The sequence below is a fragment of the Gadus morhua genome, chromosome 2, assembly GCF_902167405.1.
Source record: "Gadus morhua chromosome 2, gadMor3.0, whole genome shotgun sequence".
In the NCBI taxonomy this organism is placed as follows: domain Eukaryota; kingdom Metazoa; phylum Chordata; class Actinopteri; order Gadiformes; family Gadidae; genus Gadus; species Gadus morhua.
Window position 1 is genome coordinate 3,765,836 of NC_044049.1, and position 18,892 is coordinate 3,784,727.

General features: G+C 48.2%; 1 protein-coding gene across 1 annotated transcript in view; it reads right to left on the reverse strand.

Annotated features, from left to right (window-relative positions):
• Positions 1–18,892, reverse strand: part of coro7 (coronin 7) — a 110,760-nt gene that overhangs the window by 80,989 nt on the left and 10,879 nt on the right. The window contains exons 8-9 of the mRNA XM_030349447.1: positions 3,223–3,300; positions 2,847–2,929 (exon numbers count right to left, since the gene is read on the reverse strand). Coding sequence (XP_030205307.1) covers positions 2,847–2,929; positions 3,223–3,300 — 161 coding nt within the window. The remainder of the gene's footprint in view (positions 1–2,846; positions 2,930–3,222; positions 3,301–18,892) is intronic.

Here is an 18,892-nt window from a genome sequence, read left to right on the forward strand (position 1 = left end):
TATATGAATAAAAAAATATATCAACATTAAAATAATTCAGTATTTGGTACAACTTTAAACAAAGTCCTCGGTTTCTTCGAAAGAAAGCAAGAAAGCATAAAGACAGCGTGAAAGAGAGACAGCATAAAGAAAGAAAGAAAGAAAGCAAAAATCATAAAGAAAGAAAGAAAGAAAGAAAGAAAGAAAGATAGACTATAATTTACAAACTGAGGGGAACTCGACTTGACTTTGGCACGTGACTAGTCACCGATGCCAGCAAACGTTTCCCCCCGAGCGAGCGACCACTTCAGTTATCGGCCGACGCCGAGAACCATCTGCTGCTACGGCGGGTCGTTCATCTCAATAAAAACGAGCACGCCGGACAGCAGACGAATATGATTTAATGCAGTGATTACATTTTCCCCCTGATTTAACGCCTGAAGCGTGGCTAGATCTGGACCTCGTCTCGGAGGCTGACCGTATCTGTTACGGAGGGAGGGGACGGAGCCAGGGGTTTGGGCCCCCACCCGGGCCCCGAGCGAGGCCGCGCGGCCGGGAGGTTTGGCCTGGCCGAGGACGGAACCGTCAGAGGATAGATGGAAAGGGCCGGGCGGGGGGGAGAAGAGCATTATGGGTAGGGCGAAGGATCAGAGAACGCAAAGAGTAGTATAAGTAAGGCCTTGGAAAACGATAACTTGATGATGATAGTAGCAGAGAGACTTCAGAGTCTTCTTGAGTCAAGAGTGTTAATATAAATATTCTAATTGAAATTAAATACTGCATGAAATTACATGTTTACAAATTAAGCTTGTGATAAAACTTTATTAATTATATTCTAATTGCCTCATAGCTTATAAATTGTTAAGAAAAAGAGGAAAGAAATTTACTTTGTAAGAAAATTTAGATTTTTTTGAGACAAGAGCAAGCGGGAGAGATGGAGACAAAGAGAAGGAGGCGGGACATGAAAAAATAATAAATAATGACACTACACTGTCGCATTCGCACCTTGTTAAAAAAGAAAAGTTGCAGTAATCCTATCCTCCAATCCGGGATTAGAACTGTTATTCTCAAATAAGCATTTCAGGCTGATGGTAAAAATAAGATATATAATACAAAACCAAAAGATGTTGAGTGACAGTCAGCAGGGAGCTGGAATGTGTGGCCATTGGCCTGGCCACTGGACGAAAGACAAGCTGTGGTCGCACATGACACTCGATTCAAACCAAATAATCTCTCTGTTTACTGAATATGTTTTTGACCGGCCTTCCCTCTGCCAAGTTCAACTTGAAATAAAATGTTGATCGGCAGAGGCACACATAAAGCCCTATGTCAGACCAGCGACATTTCAATCAAAAATAACTTAAATGTTTGGATGGCACCAAATAAGCACACTGGTTTGGAAAATCAATATTTAGGGCATCTCAGCCAAAAGGGAAAAGTGAAGGGAAAATGGAGCCTAGTTTCAAATACATGGGAGGCAGAGAAAGAGAGAGAGGGATAAATGGAGAGAAAGAGAGAAAAGGAGAGAAAGAGAGAAAGATGGAGAAAGAAAGAAAGAGAGAGGAGAGACGGAGAGAGAGAAAAGGAGAGAGAGAGACGGAGAGAGAGTGATGGAGAGAGAGAGGACAGTGGTTGGGAAAGTGCGGAGGTGGTTATTGGAATCCCTGCAGTGTCAACTCCTAAACGCCTGCCTCTCTTACACAAACACACGTTCCGAATAAGGAGGGAGGCAAACGGCAGCATTCCACTGGGAAAACTATTCCCATGGTAAACAGAGAAAGAGCTCGCTGTTACACACAAGGAGAGCCTGCCTCACCCAGCACCCTTCAGTGCAGAGGAGGACTTTTCACACCTTAGAGAACTCTCACCGCGGCTCCACGTAGAATCACTCTGCAAATCACAAACACATGTGTTCCCTATCAGTCAGTCACCCGGCTTCCGTCTCTGAACCGAGCCCGACACATCTCCTACCACGGGGACTTCAACTGCACTTTATAAACACAGACGTTGCGATTCTCTTCCCGCTACATTTCATCCCTGCGGTTTCGAAAAGGAATCCGCCGCAGATGCATGATGGGTAATGCAGACCAGCACATGTGCGTGATCGTCGAGGGGCTCGGAGCAGAAGTGAACGGGACCGGTTCAGAATAAAAAATGACCGCACACACACCTTCGCCTCCTCCCTTGGGGGGTCTGTCAACGCTCCCGGGGTACACCCCCCCCACACACCCCCCTCCTCCAGGCCTCCGGGAAAATAAACGAAGTGAGCGAGGGATTGGGGGTGTTCAGAAGTTGAAAGGACTTGCAGTGTGCGTGCCTGGTCTGTGTGTGATGTGGGGGGAGGTTCTGCTACCTGGCCTTTCAAGATAGAACTGTGTGTATGCATGTGTGTGTGTGTGCGTGCGTGCGTGCGTGCGTGCGTGCGTGCATGCGTGCGTGCGTGCGTGCGTGTTGCTCCCTAGCTTTTCAATTTCTTTGTATACTTTTTTCTTAGAAGGAAGTAGAGAAGAGAGGACAGAACGGTGTGTGTGTCCGTCCGTATGTGATTGAGATCCCGGAAATGTCCGGAATTTGAAGGGACAGTGCCAGGACTGTGGGAGGTCTGCGTTCTGTAACCTGCTGACCAGCGGCAAAGGATAGAGGCCCCCCTCACAATGTATCACACACACACACACACAGTACACACACTTTTAGTTTTACTACCAAAGACACACACATACGCATTCATAGACCAACCATGTGGTCTTGCACATGTATGGATCGCCGCACAAGAGTGCTCATTGTCAGCGTCCTGACAGGGGAAGATAGAGAGCCTGCAACCAGGGTGCAGCACGCCGGTGCGACACGTTGCCACGGCGACCACTCACCCGCTGGAGTCGCTGACGGACACGGATCCCAGGGCGGAGCCGAGCTTCCTGCTGTCCCACAGCCTCACCTCCCGACCACGGTGCTAAACACACACACAAAACACACACACAAAACACACACAGGGTCAATACCGCATGCATACACACACACACACACGCACACACGGTCAATACCGCAGGCGTATCCACAAAAACACACACGCAGGGTCAATACCGGAAAGACACACACACACACACACACACACACATAAAATAAACACACAAATAAAAATACACAGAGCGTACAGAGTGATAAACAAACCCAGGCACCAGTAAACACTTGACTTCCATGCAGAGATTTGAGCGCATTGCAAAGGCTTGTGGATCCTCTCCTTACCGTGTCCGTGGTCAGCAGGTAGGCGTCTCTCGCCCAGAGAGCGCGGGAGCCTTTGCTGCTGTGCATATTCTTGACGCTCTACAAGGGAAATCAAAACAGGGTCACCCGTTAGAATCATTTGTACACACAAGTGCATCAGTGTCCCATGAGAAACATCCAAGTCACATCACACTAAATCCTGCACCGTCAATCCATGAGGTGTTGAGGAGAGACAGCTGACAAGACAGCCAGGGGAAGGGAGATGGGATGAGGAGGAGAAAATTAGACCTGATGTCTCCCCTGTGCCCCTGACAGGTCTCCATATTGGAACAGACCAGGACTTGTCCCTGGATAAGGACCCCTTGTCAGAGTTGATGTAGCAGACACGGTGACTGATGCCCCGAAGCGCAGCTTAGGTTTCCGGGGGCGTGACATATCGTCTGTGTGTTTCTGTGTTACTACCGGCCCGTCCATGGGGCATGTGTCAAAACAAGAGTTCGCTACACTGATATGATGGGGGACTTCAGCAATACGCTTAGATTATACTCAATACGCAGAGATTATTTCCCAAATGCAATGCATCTGAATTGAAGAACCAATGTAATGTTAACAGTTCCAACAAAAAAGGAAATAACTGACGGCGTTCCAAACACTCTTAATCTCCCACCATCCCCTCTACAGACAGGAATCCGACAAACCGCAGTTACGAGCGTCTCGCTAAAAGCAAGCTATGTGTCAAGTAACGACTACTTATAGACCTCAGCGTCTGGGCCTTTCAGAGCTCTGCTATCCGAGGGCTGGATGCTAGAGTTACACCCCGCCTCCGCGCACACCAGCCGGGTCAACGACCTGCAATGGGAGCCCTGGGCTGGCCGTCCCTCAGCCAAAATGACCGCAGTCATTTATTCACCGTCATTTACAGGTTTATTTACAGCCTTCTCAACTGAACCGCCGAGAAGAGTGAGTCAGAGGTGATTCCCGGGCTGGAATGAGCAGAGATGGGGGGGGGGGGGGGGGGGGGGGGGGGGTGTTTCTAAAGAAAGGGTCGACCTCTTCCTTGTGTAGATACCTCACACCCACCAGGGTGATAAACAGAGGGACAACTGAAGGACAGGGGAACCCCGGTGGGCTCGGTGCGCCTTCTGAACCTGCCGAGCAGCGCAGGACGAACCGGGGCCTCTCGGGTCCACCGTGCTCCCTTAAGACTTAGTTATGGTTCCACGTCGACGCAACGCAAAGGGGGTTTACGGACCCGTTACGTCCTTGCGGACACTCCTTGCGTCCACAGGAAGGGCCTGTGATTGGTCCGCTCACTAAAACCCGACTCGGAACCATAACTGAGCATTAACATAGAGCGCAGAGAGCTCTCTGCCTTGAGGCCTGCTTATCAGCTGCATGGAGGGGGAAACGAAAGGTTGGTCAGACCAGGGGACGGGAGCAGAGCATCAGGTCTCAATGTTGTGGGGGTGGAGGGGGTGGGGGGGGGGGGAGTGTTTGGTACATGTGCTCCGAGTGCAACACATGTGGGCCCCATCAAGGCTTGTTTTTTCGAAGCCCACTTCCCTTTCTCTGACGTCCACACACTCAGCGTGGCGGTTTGGGGAGCACGGATTCTGGGGACTGGTTTGTTTGATGGTGGGATATGGGGGGGGGGGGGGAGGCCTTGTGCCGCGTTTCTCTTACTGAAATCTTTTCCTCACGGCTAACGTTAAGTGCATGGGTGCACTCTGATGGTAAATGAAGGACATGTGTCAAGGGAAGGGTAACTCGCTGTGAGTGTGTAGGGGCGCGTTATGGAGACGTACGGACTAAGACACCGATCCGAGCGGAGAACGTCTCCCTAATGTACACGCCATACCCACAACTTGTTATGATCTCTTTCTGGCGGGGGCGAATGTCAAACAATTCAACGTGAATTACATACACACACTTAGGACTCGACATAACTCCCGATTCAGTTTGGGTTGAGGAAAAGGGGAGAGTGAATGTGGTTTAAGATCAGAAATACTGCTACACACACACACACACACACACACACACACACACACACACACACACACACACACACACACACACACACACACAGGCAGAGAGGCTGCTTAACGTAGCGCTGAGGCCCCAATCTTCTGCGAGAGAGATGAGAGACGCAGAGCCAGGGGGGATAAATCACAACCGCACGTATGGATGCATTGTCTACCGGTCACACTGGGGTTTACTGCTAGATTCATGAAACCCATCAGAGGAGCAGTTTTTCATTTGTCACAGAGCATGGGGGAGACCACAGTAGCAAGGTTTCTAAATGGGACTGTGCCAAGTTTAAATACATATGAAGATGGGGGGGATATCCTTCACCCTTTATTATTATTATCATCATCATCATCATCAAGATCAAGAGGTCACTATGGAAACACTACTAATGCAAGGAGCGGAGGTCTCTTGTTATGTTATCATGGCTCCATGCATATACATGCACAGATATGTTTATAATAAAACCCCAAGGGGGATTAGGGAACATTCTATCGACCCGGCAACAGGAGGTTACCATAGGAACTCCAGCAACGCAAAGAGAGTGGGGGTTGACAATAAGTCCTGGGAGAGGTAAACACTTGGGCCCAGCGTGCGGTCGGTTCCCGGGCCTGGGGTTCGTCAGCGAGCCTCCTGCAGGTAGCTGAGCCCATGCAGGCTTTGATACGAGGCGGATGACAAATAGGCCAGATGTACTGGAGCATTCCGGGCCCACTGAATGAATGGCCCGGAAAACAGATAGATCAAATGAAGAGAGTGGAAGAGAGGGAGGGAGAAAGGGGGGAGGAAAGAGGAGGAATCCAGGAGGCTTGTCTGGCGTATAACTTCGCCACGACCCTTACCTTTAAATTTAGAGCATTTAGCAGGATCGATCTGGCAACGTTTCGGTTACAAGTCTACCCACTCTACCTGCCCCTAGCCGACCCCATGGCTGGGTTCGGCTAGGGGCAGCCAAAGGTTGTACTTTGAGTCTACATATATAGATATATAGAATCTAGGTTTTGTGTACAATCGACTATAGTGATTGTGAATAAGCTTAAACCTTATTCATAGCTGGACTTAAATCTCACAAGCCAGCTCACCACAGTGTTAGTACGACGGTTTGTCGACGAATAAACAGTGACTTCATTGCAATGGCCGTGTGTGTGCAGTCCCCACACTCTGCATCAGTGAAAAACTCTTTGCTTCAAGGTGCACCACAGACACTATTTTGGCCTTCCAGTAGAAATAATTCACGTTCAAAAAGGAAAAATGTCCATTCAGGTCTTAAACGTTCAAAACAGTCACCTTTGTGCTGACCCAGAACTGCTAGCAAAGGCAGGCTTTGAGCTTCTTGCCATGACAACGTCAGGCCTGTGCAGCGCTGCCTGAGCCCGCCAGTTCCCCTAAGCCCCCCGGGGCCATAAACCCGGCTGATGTCTGAAACTCCAGACAGGCCACGGCGTCCACGTGTCCTATGGACCACATGGGCTCCCATTCACCGACATGATGTCATACTCCAGCCCTCGTGTCCTCCTATAGCACATGCACAGCCTCGAGCCTATCGATGACAATGCCATCACAGTCGAGACAGGCCGGGGACGGAGCAGTGAGTGATGGCGTTTTGTCTTTCCATGAGCAGGCTCAACCTACGAAAAGCCCCTGATCAAACCCCAAGCGATGTCGATTGAACTAGGGGAATTTGTTCAGGCTGCGACGAGTCACCACAGGGTACCCAGGGAGACCAGACATCTGGGGCCCAGGTCCGTCCATCCCTCCGTCCGTGTGTGCTGCCAAATAGCATCTCTCCACTGAAGCCATGAACTCCGCTCTCATCCAGCGCACCAAAGGGCCCCTGCGGCTTCACCTGGCCAACATGCTGCAGATCCATCCAGAGACGGCAGTGGGCGGGAGCGGAACGAGCGGTTTGTTGATCTTAGCAACAGAACAAAGGCGAAGCTACGGCACAGAGCTGATGGGGTTCAGGCAGAAGGACAGGGGAGGAGGTGGGAGAGGAGGGGGGAGAGCAATTCGTTTTCAGGGAGAGCGGGATTGAGGTCTAATTAAATGTGGAGGGGGTAACAGGCCTCACCTGCTTCGATGACTACGTCACAGCGTTGGAATCAGAGAGGGAACCACGAAGGAAACAATGACAAATCTTGGGGCGAGCGTCAAATGATTGGTGTTTGTGAGGGGTCTAGTAGTTGGGGTGCTTTTCCTATCCAAAGGTTCGTAGTACAATTCCAAAGGTCCTAAGCCAACCTGTCGTTGAACAAGATGATTAACTCCTACCTTCTCCTTACTGAACTCCGTTTTGACTACATGTCACTTTGGATAACAGTCAAAATAATCATCAAAATAGTCAATTGTACCGTTTTGGGAAAGTGTTTTTTTGGAAGCAGGAATGTAATGAGAAAAAGATTAAACACAAAATACGAAGGGGGAATGCCTGAGAGCACACGGGTTGAAAAAGGGATAACATCTAGCTTATTAGCATGGATAGCTCTAAATCAAATCCAATAGAGAATAGGCGACGCAGAGATTAGAAACTTCATTGAGACCTACATAAATAAGCATACAAAGTATAGCGCCAGACATCTGGCTGATTATAGATTCATGTATTTTACCATATGTTTAAAACCCTCCTGCAATGAAAGCAACCTTGCACCGTTTGCCTTTCTTCCTTGGCTGTTTAACTTGAGCTTCGGCAGAGTGGGAGCACATCTGTGTCACTCAAATAGAATGTTGATCCACCCACCGGGATGACTATCAGGTGTCTGTGTGCGCACATATGGCAATGATTTCAACCTTTCCCCCCCCTCTCTCCATCTCTTTTCCTACTTTACTTTTTTTTACTAGTTTATCACTCTTTCCATTTTTTCCCTCTTTCCGTGTTTGCACCAGTGGGGGCCAGCTTATAACCAGCTCTGAAATCGTTTAGCTACGCTCATTTTCGGCAGGACGTAATGGCTCCGTGAGTGGGTGAACAGGCTGGATGAATCGCCGAGGAACTTATTCCAACATGATTAACATCGGTTAGGTAAAAAAATAAAAAAAACATCCCAGATTTTCCGTCCAGATATCAGGGGGTATTACAGTGAACCAAAGAAGCAAACGTAAGCCTCCTCGTATTAATCAAAGACCGACGACTGGAACTGGGGCCTTTTGGTATGGTTGTTGACGTCGGTTACGGGGGCCCTGATTGCTGGCTCGGGCTCCCTCCCATCCCCTCAAGCCCCCATGCAAAGTGAGGCAGACACATCACTAGCATGCCCCAGATGCAGCCACTCACCCCTTCAAGCTGTGCCTCACTCTCATCCCTCTCTCTCGCTCGCTCAGCCCCATTTTCCTGATCTTTAATGGTCACGCTCCCTTTCATCCCTTCATTTGTCCTCTCTCTAATCAATAACTGCTGCCATGGTCTTTTTCGTCTTACCATTAAGTCCTTTTTTCTGCCTTTTCATCCACGGCTAATTAGTCGTCTTTTCAGCCATTAGCGGGCTGTCTTTTTCCCGCTCTGCCTTCATGGCCCATTTAAGCACTGATTCGTGGGGTTGCAAGCCACTGTCGTGATTGTAACTGGTGCAGACCCAAGGCTGATGAAAGGACAGTGATGTAGCAGATGAAGCAAAAGACACAAGAGGGAGACTGTAATCAATTAATTATTGTAAGCCAACTTTTTTCCACGTACACATGTGGTTCATTTTAACCATCCAAGACCTGATTAATCGTCACCGCACATGAACCGCCAGAGCTCACAGAACCGAAACGGACGTTATCTTGGCCCTGGGCCACAATTTGATTTGACACGTGTCATGCAACTCATCACAGTGACTGTAAACTGCATGACAGTTTAGTCACTTCTTTGAACACCAGACAGAACGGACATCTTTGCAACTTTCTTCCTTATGACACACCACCCTTTACACACACACACACACACACACACACACACACACACACACACACACACACACACACACACACACACACACACACACACACACACACACACACACACACACACACACACACACACACCCCTTTCTTCCGGACAAAATGAACTGACAAGGTCAGAATCTGGGCAGAGGCTGCCATTCGAGGGAATGAAAAACACAAGTCAGATCTTCAGGTGCAACTGCACAGGGCTGGAACGGGACCTCGCTGACAACAGAGGGCTTTACACCACCCCGACTCTGTCCTACACATGGGACTGGCCACTGAAATAAAATAAGCATTCCCATCGAACATTTCCATAGGCATTTGGCACCATCATACACATATATAAATACGATTAAAAACACATTATACTGATACTTCTATCAAGACAGATTTTCCCTTCTCTTTTCTAAAGTTCAGAGCATTAAATCAACATGGTTGTGAAAGGAGTAGCAGGGAGTTGAGGCAGAGGGACGATGTTTAAGGCTATTGGCCGGTCGACCCTATAGCCACTCCAGGAGAGCTCCTGGCAAGGGTACAGAGATATGGACAGAATGATTGCTGCTTAAATATAGTGTCCTCTATAAATGGGATAACCAGAGGTCTTAAAGGAATACTAAATTTTGGGGTATAGGCTTTTTGTCTGGGTTCCCGCACTCAAATGAGTACAATGACTACTCCCATTAATTGGCTGAACTGAATCATTAAGTTTATTGCATGGACTTGAATGTGTCATTGAGAAAAGTGTCTCCTCCTTTTGCACTCGTATAGAAAGCGTTGCCTTCTAAGTACAGCCTAAGGATTTAAAAATTGAAACAATTAATATATTTTTATAGACAGTTCTCTGGTAATTATTCAATGTGATGTCTTCCTCTGCAACTTTACAGTCAAGTTGTTTACCTGCACAGATTTGACCCCGCAGCCACAGATTCAGCCCATAATAACAGACGCAGGCCGTTGTTTTGCATAGAGTTTGTGAATCTTTTTAAAGTCAGACGTTTCCTGGACACGTAATGGGTGTTGCTAGATTTCTGAGCTAAACTTAACGCATGCACACATTCAATAAAGCGCACCTAGCAAATTCTAAGTATGTCTGGCCACAGTCTCCCTTTGATGTGGCTGGCGCAAGATTACCCTGCATAGATTTTCTAAGGAATGCTAAAAGGAGTGTAGAAACCATTAGTGAGCAGCTAGCCAGGCCAGAATGAATTATTTTCCCTCTCATAATAAGTCATAAATAAAAGATCTGGCCAGCGCACACTTAACCTTGCTTATTTTGGATGACGACGGGAGAGAGAAGAGGTCACCTGACTTGAGGTAATCCATCTTTGATTTAGATGAAAGACAAATTATTCCTCCACCCCAATTGCTTTTCTTATTATGTTGCCTTTGAATAAAGGCCAGAATGCCCCCTTTTGGGTATTTTCACTCATCAGTATTTTCATAAAACTTCCTTCTAAGCCCTACACACATTAACTACCGATTCTCTGCGACGGCATCACATTATAAGCGCCAAAGCCTTCAAATCCCTTTAACTGCTGGGCTCAGTGAAACAAAACACTGAAGTAGTAGCAGGACTGTGATTATTGAGGCATGGTGCTAATTGGAAGGTGTGGCCACGGTGGGGGACTGAGCCAGCCGAGCCGATCGGGGCCCCGGCTGTGATCGCCCCCTCTCTGGGGCCCAGGGACAAAGGAATGGGCCCCGGTGCCTACGCCAAGCAGTGGAGCGAACGCCAGCACCAGATGTGTGCAGGGAGCCTACTAACCAGTGCCCAAAGGGTCACCGAGGGCTGCGCTGGACGGCATCAGAGAGGTGCCTTGCTGAGTCCAAAATCAAAACGTGCGTATGGCCGCAGCACCAGGATAGAACTGGCTCGACCGGGTCGAGTTTCAGTCCAATAGCGATCTCTAATCTGCGCAGTGCTTTGGTGATCTAAGGGAACTCTGATGGTCGATGCGGTTCAATGAATATTCTTCAGATGGGAGTGTGCGGCTTATTCCGTTTGAATCCAAGACACGGATGCAGGGAGCCTGACAAGACTGGTAATGACAGAGGCAGGAACACTTCTGAAAGCCCTGGGAGGGAACCGTCGAAACGTTGGAACCCATGCAGCACACAAGTGTGCACACCAGACCTACTCAGCGATATGAAAACAAAGACATAATTCACGACCGAGGGAGCAGGGGGGTTACATCTGGGAAAAGAGAGGACGAGTGCGAGGGAAATACATCCCACCGTAGTTGCAGATATTGTATGAATCCGTTTTATTCCGGCGTACGAGGAGGGCATCCTAATGCCATGTGTCATTTACAGCGCTTTCATAATTGCGACGGAAACAGTGAGCTGGCTTTAATCTGCCCCTCGGACCACATTATAAGGCCTGGCTTCTTCAAAGGGCTTATAGAGGCGCGTTTTGCCGAGGTCTGGATTAGCAAGGGGAACTTACACGTGAGGCACATGTGTGCGAGGCCCTGATGTGTACATGTCGCGTGTGCATACACGACGCCGCCCACGACTGCACGAACCCCCGTGTTTCTTTTTGCCCTGAATTTTAGGTTTCTCATATCGTTTGTTGTTTGTTCACTTAATGAAATTGTTATGTTGGAAACTTTTTAAAGCTTTTTCAGGGAGGGGGGGATGGGGGTCGGTGGACACTATTTATGTTTGTATATTCAGAGCAGATGTTCACTAGGAGGGGCTGGGTTGGCCAGTGATTAAATGTGAAATATTAGCCCCGGAGCACAATCAAACCCACGGTGCACCAATGACTCTTGTTGTATCTACTCTGGCTGTTACGTACAAGGTTCAATTCCCACATTCCCTCGTGTGGAGTCATGACAACAGCCGAGCACTGGGCTGCTGACAGACTCTTTGATTAATCCCCTCTTTCGCCTGAGCTAACAAAATGTCTCAATCGCCCCAGATATCTGCCATCTACGACCCGCGCTGCAGAGCCAACATCCCCCCCCCACAGCTCTCGCTCTTCACTCGGGGGAGAACGCCCTTTGTTTACCTCTCTCACCAACCAACGGTTCAATCAAGTAAAAAATGAACTCACTTACCCCTCGTCCGAGAGAGACGGTGTGAACGAAAAGTGTGGGAGAGGCCTTGTAGGAACGCCCATTTCATGAAGCGACGTACAGTGGGGAGGAGAACTCGCTCCTGTCGGTTAGGACCACCATTTTCCAACATAAACATTCTCTGTCAACACAGGTATGCACACCTGGATTTGATTGTGCATAACCTAATGCTTGATGAAACGCAGCTGTGCTAGGCTACAGCTTATGTATTTTCATAAGACTGACATGGACCCACTTTGGTACCTCCTTGGCCAGCGACACTCGGCCGCACCTGTGTTGCGTAGCTATGAAATGAACGTCTCTGGGCCAGCACTACTTAAGGTGTCACCGCCGCGCTGCACGGTGCTGTGTAGCACGACAACAGAACAGCAGGAGGAAAAGGTTACGACATGACAAGAACTAATGTTCTTGTCATGAAGTTACCTCACAGACACACGCAGACAGCCAAAGCCCACATACACAATTAAACCAAGGAGGAATGTGGCTACTGGAAACGCACTGAGGTGTAAATTACGAGGCTAAGATTTCCATGAGGAAGCCTTGCAGCTTATGTCCAGCAAAATCATCTGTCTGGTTTTAAACCAGCATCGTGAATCGCCTCGATAAACAAAAAAGAAAAAAAAGTGCTATCCCAGTGGTCCACTGGGATAGCAACGGTGTTTGGTCACGGCTAACATTAGCAACGGAGCTAGTACATGCGGAGAGTAGCATGAACTAGCTCGGTCGCTGATGTCTTCATTAGGGCTCCTGGCTGTGCTTGACAGGCCGGTTATTTGCTCCTCTGTAGCGCTGTCCTTATTGGCTCATCAGTTAGGTTCTCCTGACAGGTGAACTCCACAACCTGCTTCCCAACATGATAGATAGGGAGGGGAGTTCTCATTTACGAGCAGGCTAATGAAAATGTGGTTATGTATTGCCTCACCCTTACGAAAGATAAAAAACAAGTATTCCAACTGGCTACATGCACCTCAGCAACACTACAACAACATTAAACAACAGGTCATTAGCAACACAAAGCGAGGGGAAAGCTCCCAACATGGAAAGACTGATCGCATCTGAAGGAGCTTGGCCGTTAAGATCTCCACAACTGTTTGGTAAAGGGCGAGGCCAGCACAACTACCCGTTTAAGAGGTTTTAAAAGGTGATGCACACAGCACTGCAGGGTACAATTAAACCCCCTTTCTACGCGTTCAAATGATACTGAGGTTGCGGCCTCTCTCCAAATCAGCCAGAGGAGGCTTTTATTATTTCGCCGATTAAAACACGATGAGGCTGGATTTCCCCTTCCCATAAACATGTGGCGCATGAGTGCACTGATCTCATTCTTCACATCATCGCTGTCATCAAGCCCCTCCTGCCCTGCTCTCCTTTCCCTTTCTGAGCTCCGCTGGAAGCAGAACTCCACTCAGACGATGAATGGCCAACAGGTGTATGGGAGCAGGAGGACGGTACCGGATCTACTCAGCCATCCGTCACTCCCCGGGATGCCCCGGCAGACTGCGGATTGATTCCCGGCAGCAGCCCTTGTGCCTCCAGGTGTCGCCCACATGTGCGCGCAAGGCCTTAATTAGTTGGACAGCAAACAAGTCTCGAGGCTGCCAGCGTGCTAATGAGCACTGCGCTCCGAAACAACACCCACATGGAAGTACTTCGTCTCCGCCAGATGGCGCGCACACACACACACACACACACAAACACGAACACACACACACACACACGCTTTCTAAACACTGACAGTCATCTGTGAAATTCCTGCTTATTCTTCATAAGGGAGGCAGACGTGAGTTACGATAACAATACGAAGAGCCAGTATTATACAGAAGTAGATGTATTGAAAAGGAAAAAATCTGAGAGGAAGAGAAGATTAGCAGGGATCAGGAAGAGCTATGACCGCAGATATCACGACCCTGCAACCATTCACTGCCAGCTGATCTGTCGTGGTTTATGGGATGTGTATTGCAGAGTGAAAAAGTCACTCTTCACTTTCTCCTGTTTGATGTGCGGACATTGAAAGGTCAGGCTTCATCGAGACGGGAAGGTCAAAGGTTACATGGATTACACTGGTGAAGCAACATTTTATTGGGCCAACCTGCCAGGAAAACCAACAAACCATGAAATAGACACATTCTACTGGATTCGCCAGGTGTCTTTTACTTTACACAAGGAATATTTTCCAAAGGAAAAATACTTTCCAGAAGCAGTGCTGCCTAACAGAGGTGTATCAAGAATTTCTAAATCAAATATATATGAAGACATCCATAAAAAATACTTTAATGACCAGTAACTTAAACCGTCTGGAACTGTTGTGTTAAAAACTGAGATACATTTCGCTAGGTGGGAGGGAAAAAGGATCTGAGAAAGAGTTCTCTCCCCGAGAACACACACACACACAGAGGAACATCTTACGAAGACACGTTTACATTGGGAGGAGAGGAATAGATTTCGGACGCATCGTCAGAGCGTTGCTCTAGAAGAGCACTGCCATGAACAGACTCACATTCACAATTGGAACGCTGCCCAAGCATTGACTTAGGCTACGTTCCAATCCAAACAAAGTCCTCAAAGTTGTGTGAATTGACATAGAACAAGACATGAACAAAAATATCTCTTTTTCTCCCGATGAGCTAGTTGCAACCGGTTTCTTTTAAGCAATTTAAGCGATTACAAATGGCACTCTGTGTGTTGGTTAAAACAAAGACACAACTAAGGGAGCTGCTATCACTCGTTCGGAATATAATGATGGCAATTGAGGGCCACCTTCCGAAATTCCGAATACAGCTCTACAACGCAAGAGGGAATGAGTTGAACAAAAATCAAGATCTAAATCAGATCTCGATGTAGACAATGTCAACAATTAACCTAGGGTCTCAGCAAAGCAGCCACCTCACCCACATCACGGGCTAAACCGTGCGGAGTGGATGGTTTGATCCGAGCTGGATTGTGAGCTCCTACTTTGAGCTTGGTCCCTGCTGCACGGCTCTGACACGACGTTGGACTGCACCTTGGTGCCAGATGGATGTTTCATTTCACATTTCATGCTGTCGACTGTTGGCCAGTCCTGTTAGTATAAGGCATTCCGTGATATGTAAACATGGTTAATGCTGAATGATCTATCTATCAAATGCTAATCCCTGGAAGTGTACTTGAGCTTCAGCTTGATTTCGGACACCATGAGATTAGAGAAAACCGGGATTGGGCTGAGAGTTCTAGGAAGGAGGGATGGGGGATGGGGGTGGTAGATAGTTACCATGGTAGCGATCCACGACGACTTTGTGATGATTTTGTGTTTTTTTTAGCCACTACCTTCCTGCACGGCAGTCATAATGAGCGAAGTAGGTTTAGAATTGCACAACTCGTGTTTTTCTGTAATGACAGGGGCCGGCCATATTAACCGAGGTGTTTGGGTTCCTCATGGTGTTCATTTTTTGCGCAGTGTCTCGTAAAAGGCACTTTGACTGGGGTAGAAAAACGCGACTACGAGTTCGGAGCACCGTAGAACGTTTACAAACTGGCGCGTGTAGGATTATAAAAATAATTTATCTAAATTACAGTCTTAATTAAGGAACAGTGACCAAAATGGGATGGATAATATCAGACATATTACCAAGTTTAAATTTTTTTTTTGGTTTACTGCCCCTTAAACGACTATTGAGACAGGAAATGAAAAATATCACCCAACACTACTTTTTCCTTTACATATTCAATTAGGGGCTTATTCGGGGATGAAGCTACTGTATGAGGTTTCCTCGTTGAACCCAGTTCCGCTATTCTCCTTCGTTGACATCCCTCTGGGTCCGTGGATTTTAACCCACGTTTAGGTCTCAGTGCAGCCGTCACTAAGCTGCATTGTGCCCTCTGCCAGAAGCAACACTTACTGAGTATAACCCAGCATGGGTCGTTTATTCTGAATTTAATGAGAAACCTAAACGCGGACGCTCAAGCAAGCAAAGGCTTGCATCCAAAAATAAATGTGTGCCATGGGCACACACACACACACACACACACACACACACACACACACACACACACACACACACACACACACACACACACACACACACACACACACACACACACACACACACACACACACACACAGGAGACAAACACACTAGAGTGTCTCTGTATTTTACGGGAGGACATTAAAGGTACAGTATATTATTATACTGGGGGACATTAAAGGTACAGTATATTAGGCGCTTGGGCTCCACCACCACATTTGAGCAGGGAGACTGCAGTGCCTTTTTTTAAACATTCGTTTTTTTCTGGCCCTGCCTTGGGTCGGGCCCTCGGAGCCAAGCCTGGGGCCCTCTCTCATTTCATCCAGAGCAGCAGAGGGCTGAGCTGAAAGGGAGGAATCTGCCCGTCCCGTCCAGAGAACTATTCCCTTTTCCTGTCCCTCCACTCTGCCAGCGCCCACAGATCCACAGCTCCATAGCTCCATAGCCCACACTTACCCAAAACTATGAGGGGTATTTTCAGCACTGTAATTTAAGGAAACACACACACACACGATGTAAACAGTGTACACACACACACACACACACACACACACACACACACACACACACACATACTGTATACACACACGGGCCGTACAAATAGAGAGCCAGAGTTGGGATGCTAATGGACACCCAGGCACGTGCACTGAACCACAACTACACAGATCCTCGCCAAGCGGGCGAGAGAGATGGAGAGAGACAGAGAGAGACAGAGAGACAGAGAGAGAGACAGGGAGAGAGAGAGAGAGAGAGAGAGAGAGAGAGAGAGAGAGAGAGAGAGAGAGAGAGAGAGAGAGAGAGAGAGAGAGAGAGAGAGAGAGAGAGAGAGACAGAGAGAGAGACAGAGAGCGAGCGAGAGCGAGAGAGAGCGAGAGAGAGAGAGACCAGAAAACAGGAGGCCCACTAAAGGGATGGTATGGCGAAAAAGAGTGAGACCCAGAATAGCTGAGGGATTTTCAACTACAACTGACCTCAGTATTTTATATGTTTATGAATACATACCTATATATATATATATATGACCATTTGATAGCGGTGATTTCATTATGAGCTGGTTGCAATACCAAATGCCTGGTATACAACGACTCATAGTGCAAATAGAAAGGCAACCAGTAGGGAGATGAGATCGATGCCACATGTGTGCATAGACACTTTCAGAGAGCAGCACGCCACCTAAATATACACACACACACACACACACACACACACACACACACACACACACACACACACACACACACACACACACACACACACACACACACACACACACACACACACACACACACACACACACACACTTCCCTGTCCGAGCCGAGGCCTTAAATTATCCTGCAACGGTCTTATTTCCCATAAATACGACAGGAGCATGGCTGTAATTAGGGCCTATGTTTACCCCACCTGCCTGAGGCCGGGCCCAGTCCATTTCTGGCCAACCTCAGGCTACTATCCTGGACCGCTGCGCCCTGGGCGGATCGGAGACTCCACAACCAGTACCACACGCTCCTAGGACATGACTCTGGACCATGGCATCATATCTTCACTGTATATATTCACACATTTTTGCTGTGTGAGTGTGATGTGAAGGTATAAGATGTGTTCTGTGAACATGAAAGAAATGCCAGGCATAGGCAAGCACATATATTTTTCTGCAATCTGCTCGGGGGGGGGGGGGGGGGGGGGGGACAGATTTTATTAATTTAATAAAATGAGATTAAAGTATAAAAACATGTGAATCTGAGTGTACGGGGAGTACAGCATCAGGGGAGTCTTTCCTGCAAGACTGTGTGCCCGCGAGGTGATTTCAACCAAGAGTCACGGCTTCTGGTTCTGATTAGGCCTTCTGATTGGCCCCTCTTTACCCCCAAGAAGACCTCCTATAGCGGGCGCTACAAACTCACATAGACAACCCCCCCACCGCATTCTGTTTACCTTGTGGCCAACCGTGACGCCGCCTGCCGCCAGAACGGCGGCTGAACGAAACAGAGCAATCAGAGGTCCGGGATGCTCAGGCTTCCCTCCCAAACAAAGCTGTTCTGCGGCGTCGTACCGCGAGCTACGCTGAGCCACCATGTTTAAACCGCTGCTATGATCCGCAATGGGAGCGTGTCGACAGGAGGCCTGACGTGTTCAGTATCACACCTCTCCTCTCCACCTGTTCTGCTCGTCTTCTCCATCATCCTTCCATCCTCCCCTCTCTCTGTTCCCCATCTTCTTCTTTCTCCTCTCTCCCCATCTCTCTCCCTCCACCAGGCTTGGGCCCGGTATACTCCTTGGTAATGACAGAAGACACACACACACACGCACGCACGCACGCACACAAACTATTTTGTGACACACATACAGACACACACACGCCTATTGAAATTAATTTCCGACACTGGCCTTAAAAAATGTGTGCGGTGAGTCTTGATCATGAAAAGCGTATTTGCCTCAGGGCTGCAGAGCAAACCTTCACAAAAGGTCTGTTGAGAGGCAGTGAGTGATGGGGAAGCTCAACGGTTTGACACACCTGACACGACCACTCAGGTTCAAACACCTCACAGCGAACCCACCCGTCGCTCTTCTGTTGCCTAAGCAAACATGCCAGGACACACACACACAATCCCTGCCTCCATTTGGAAGTGAAGGAGAAAATCCAATATTTGTTAGTTGTACTTTTTT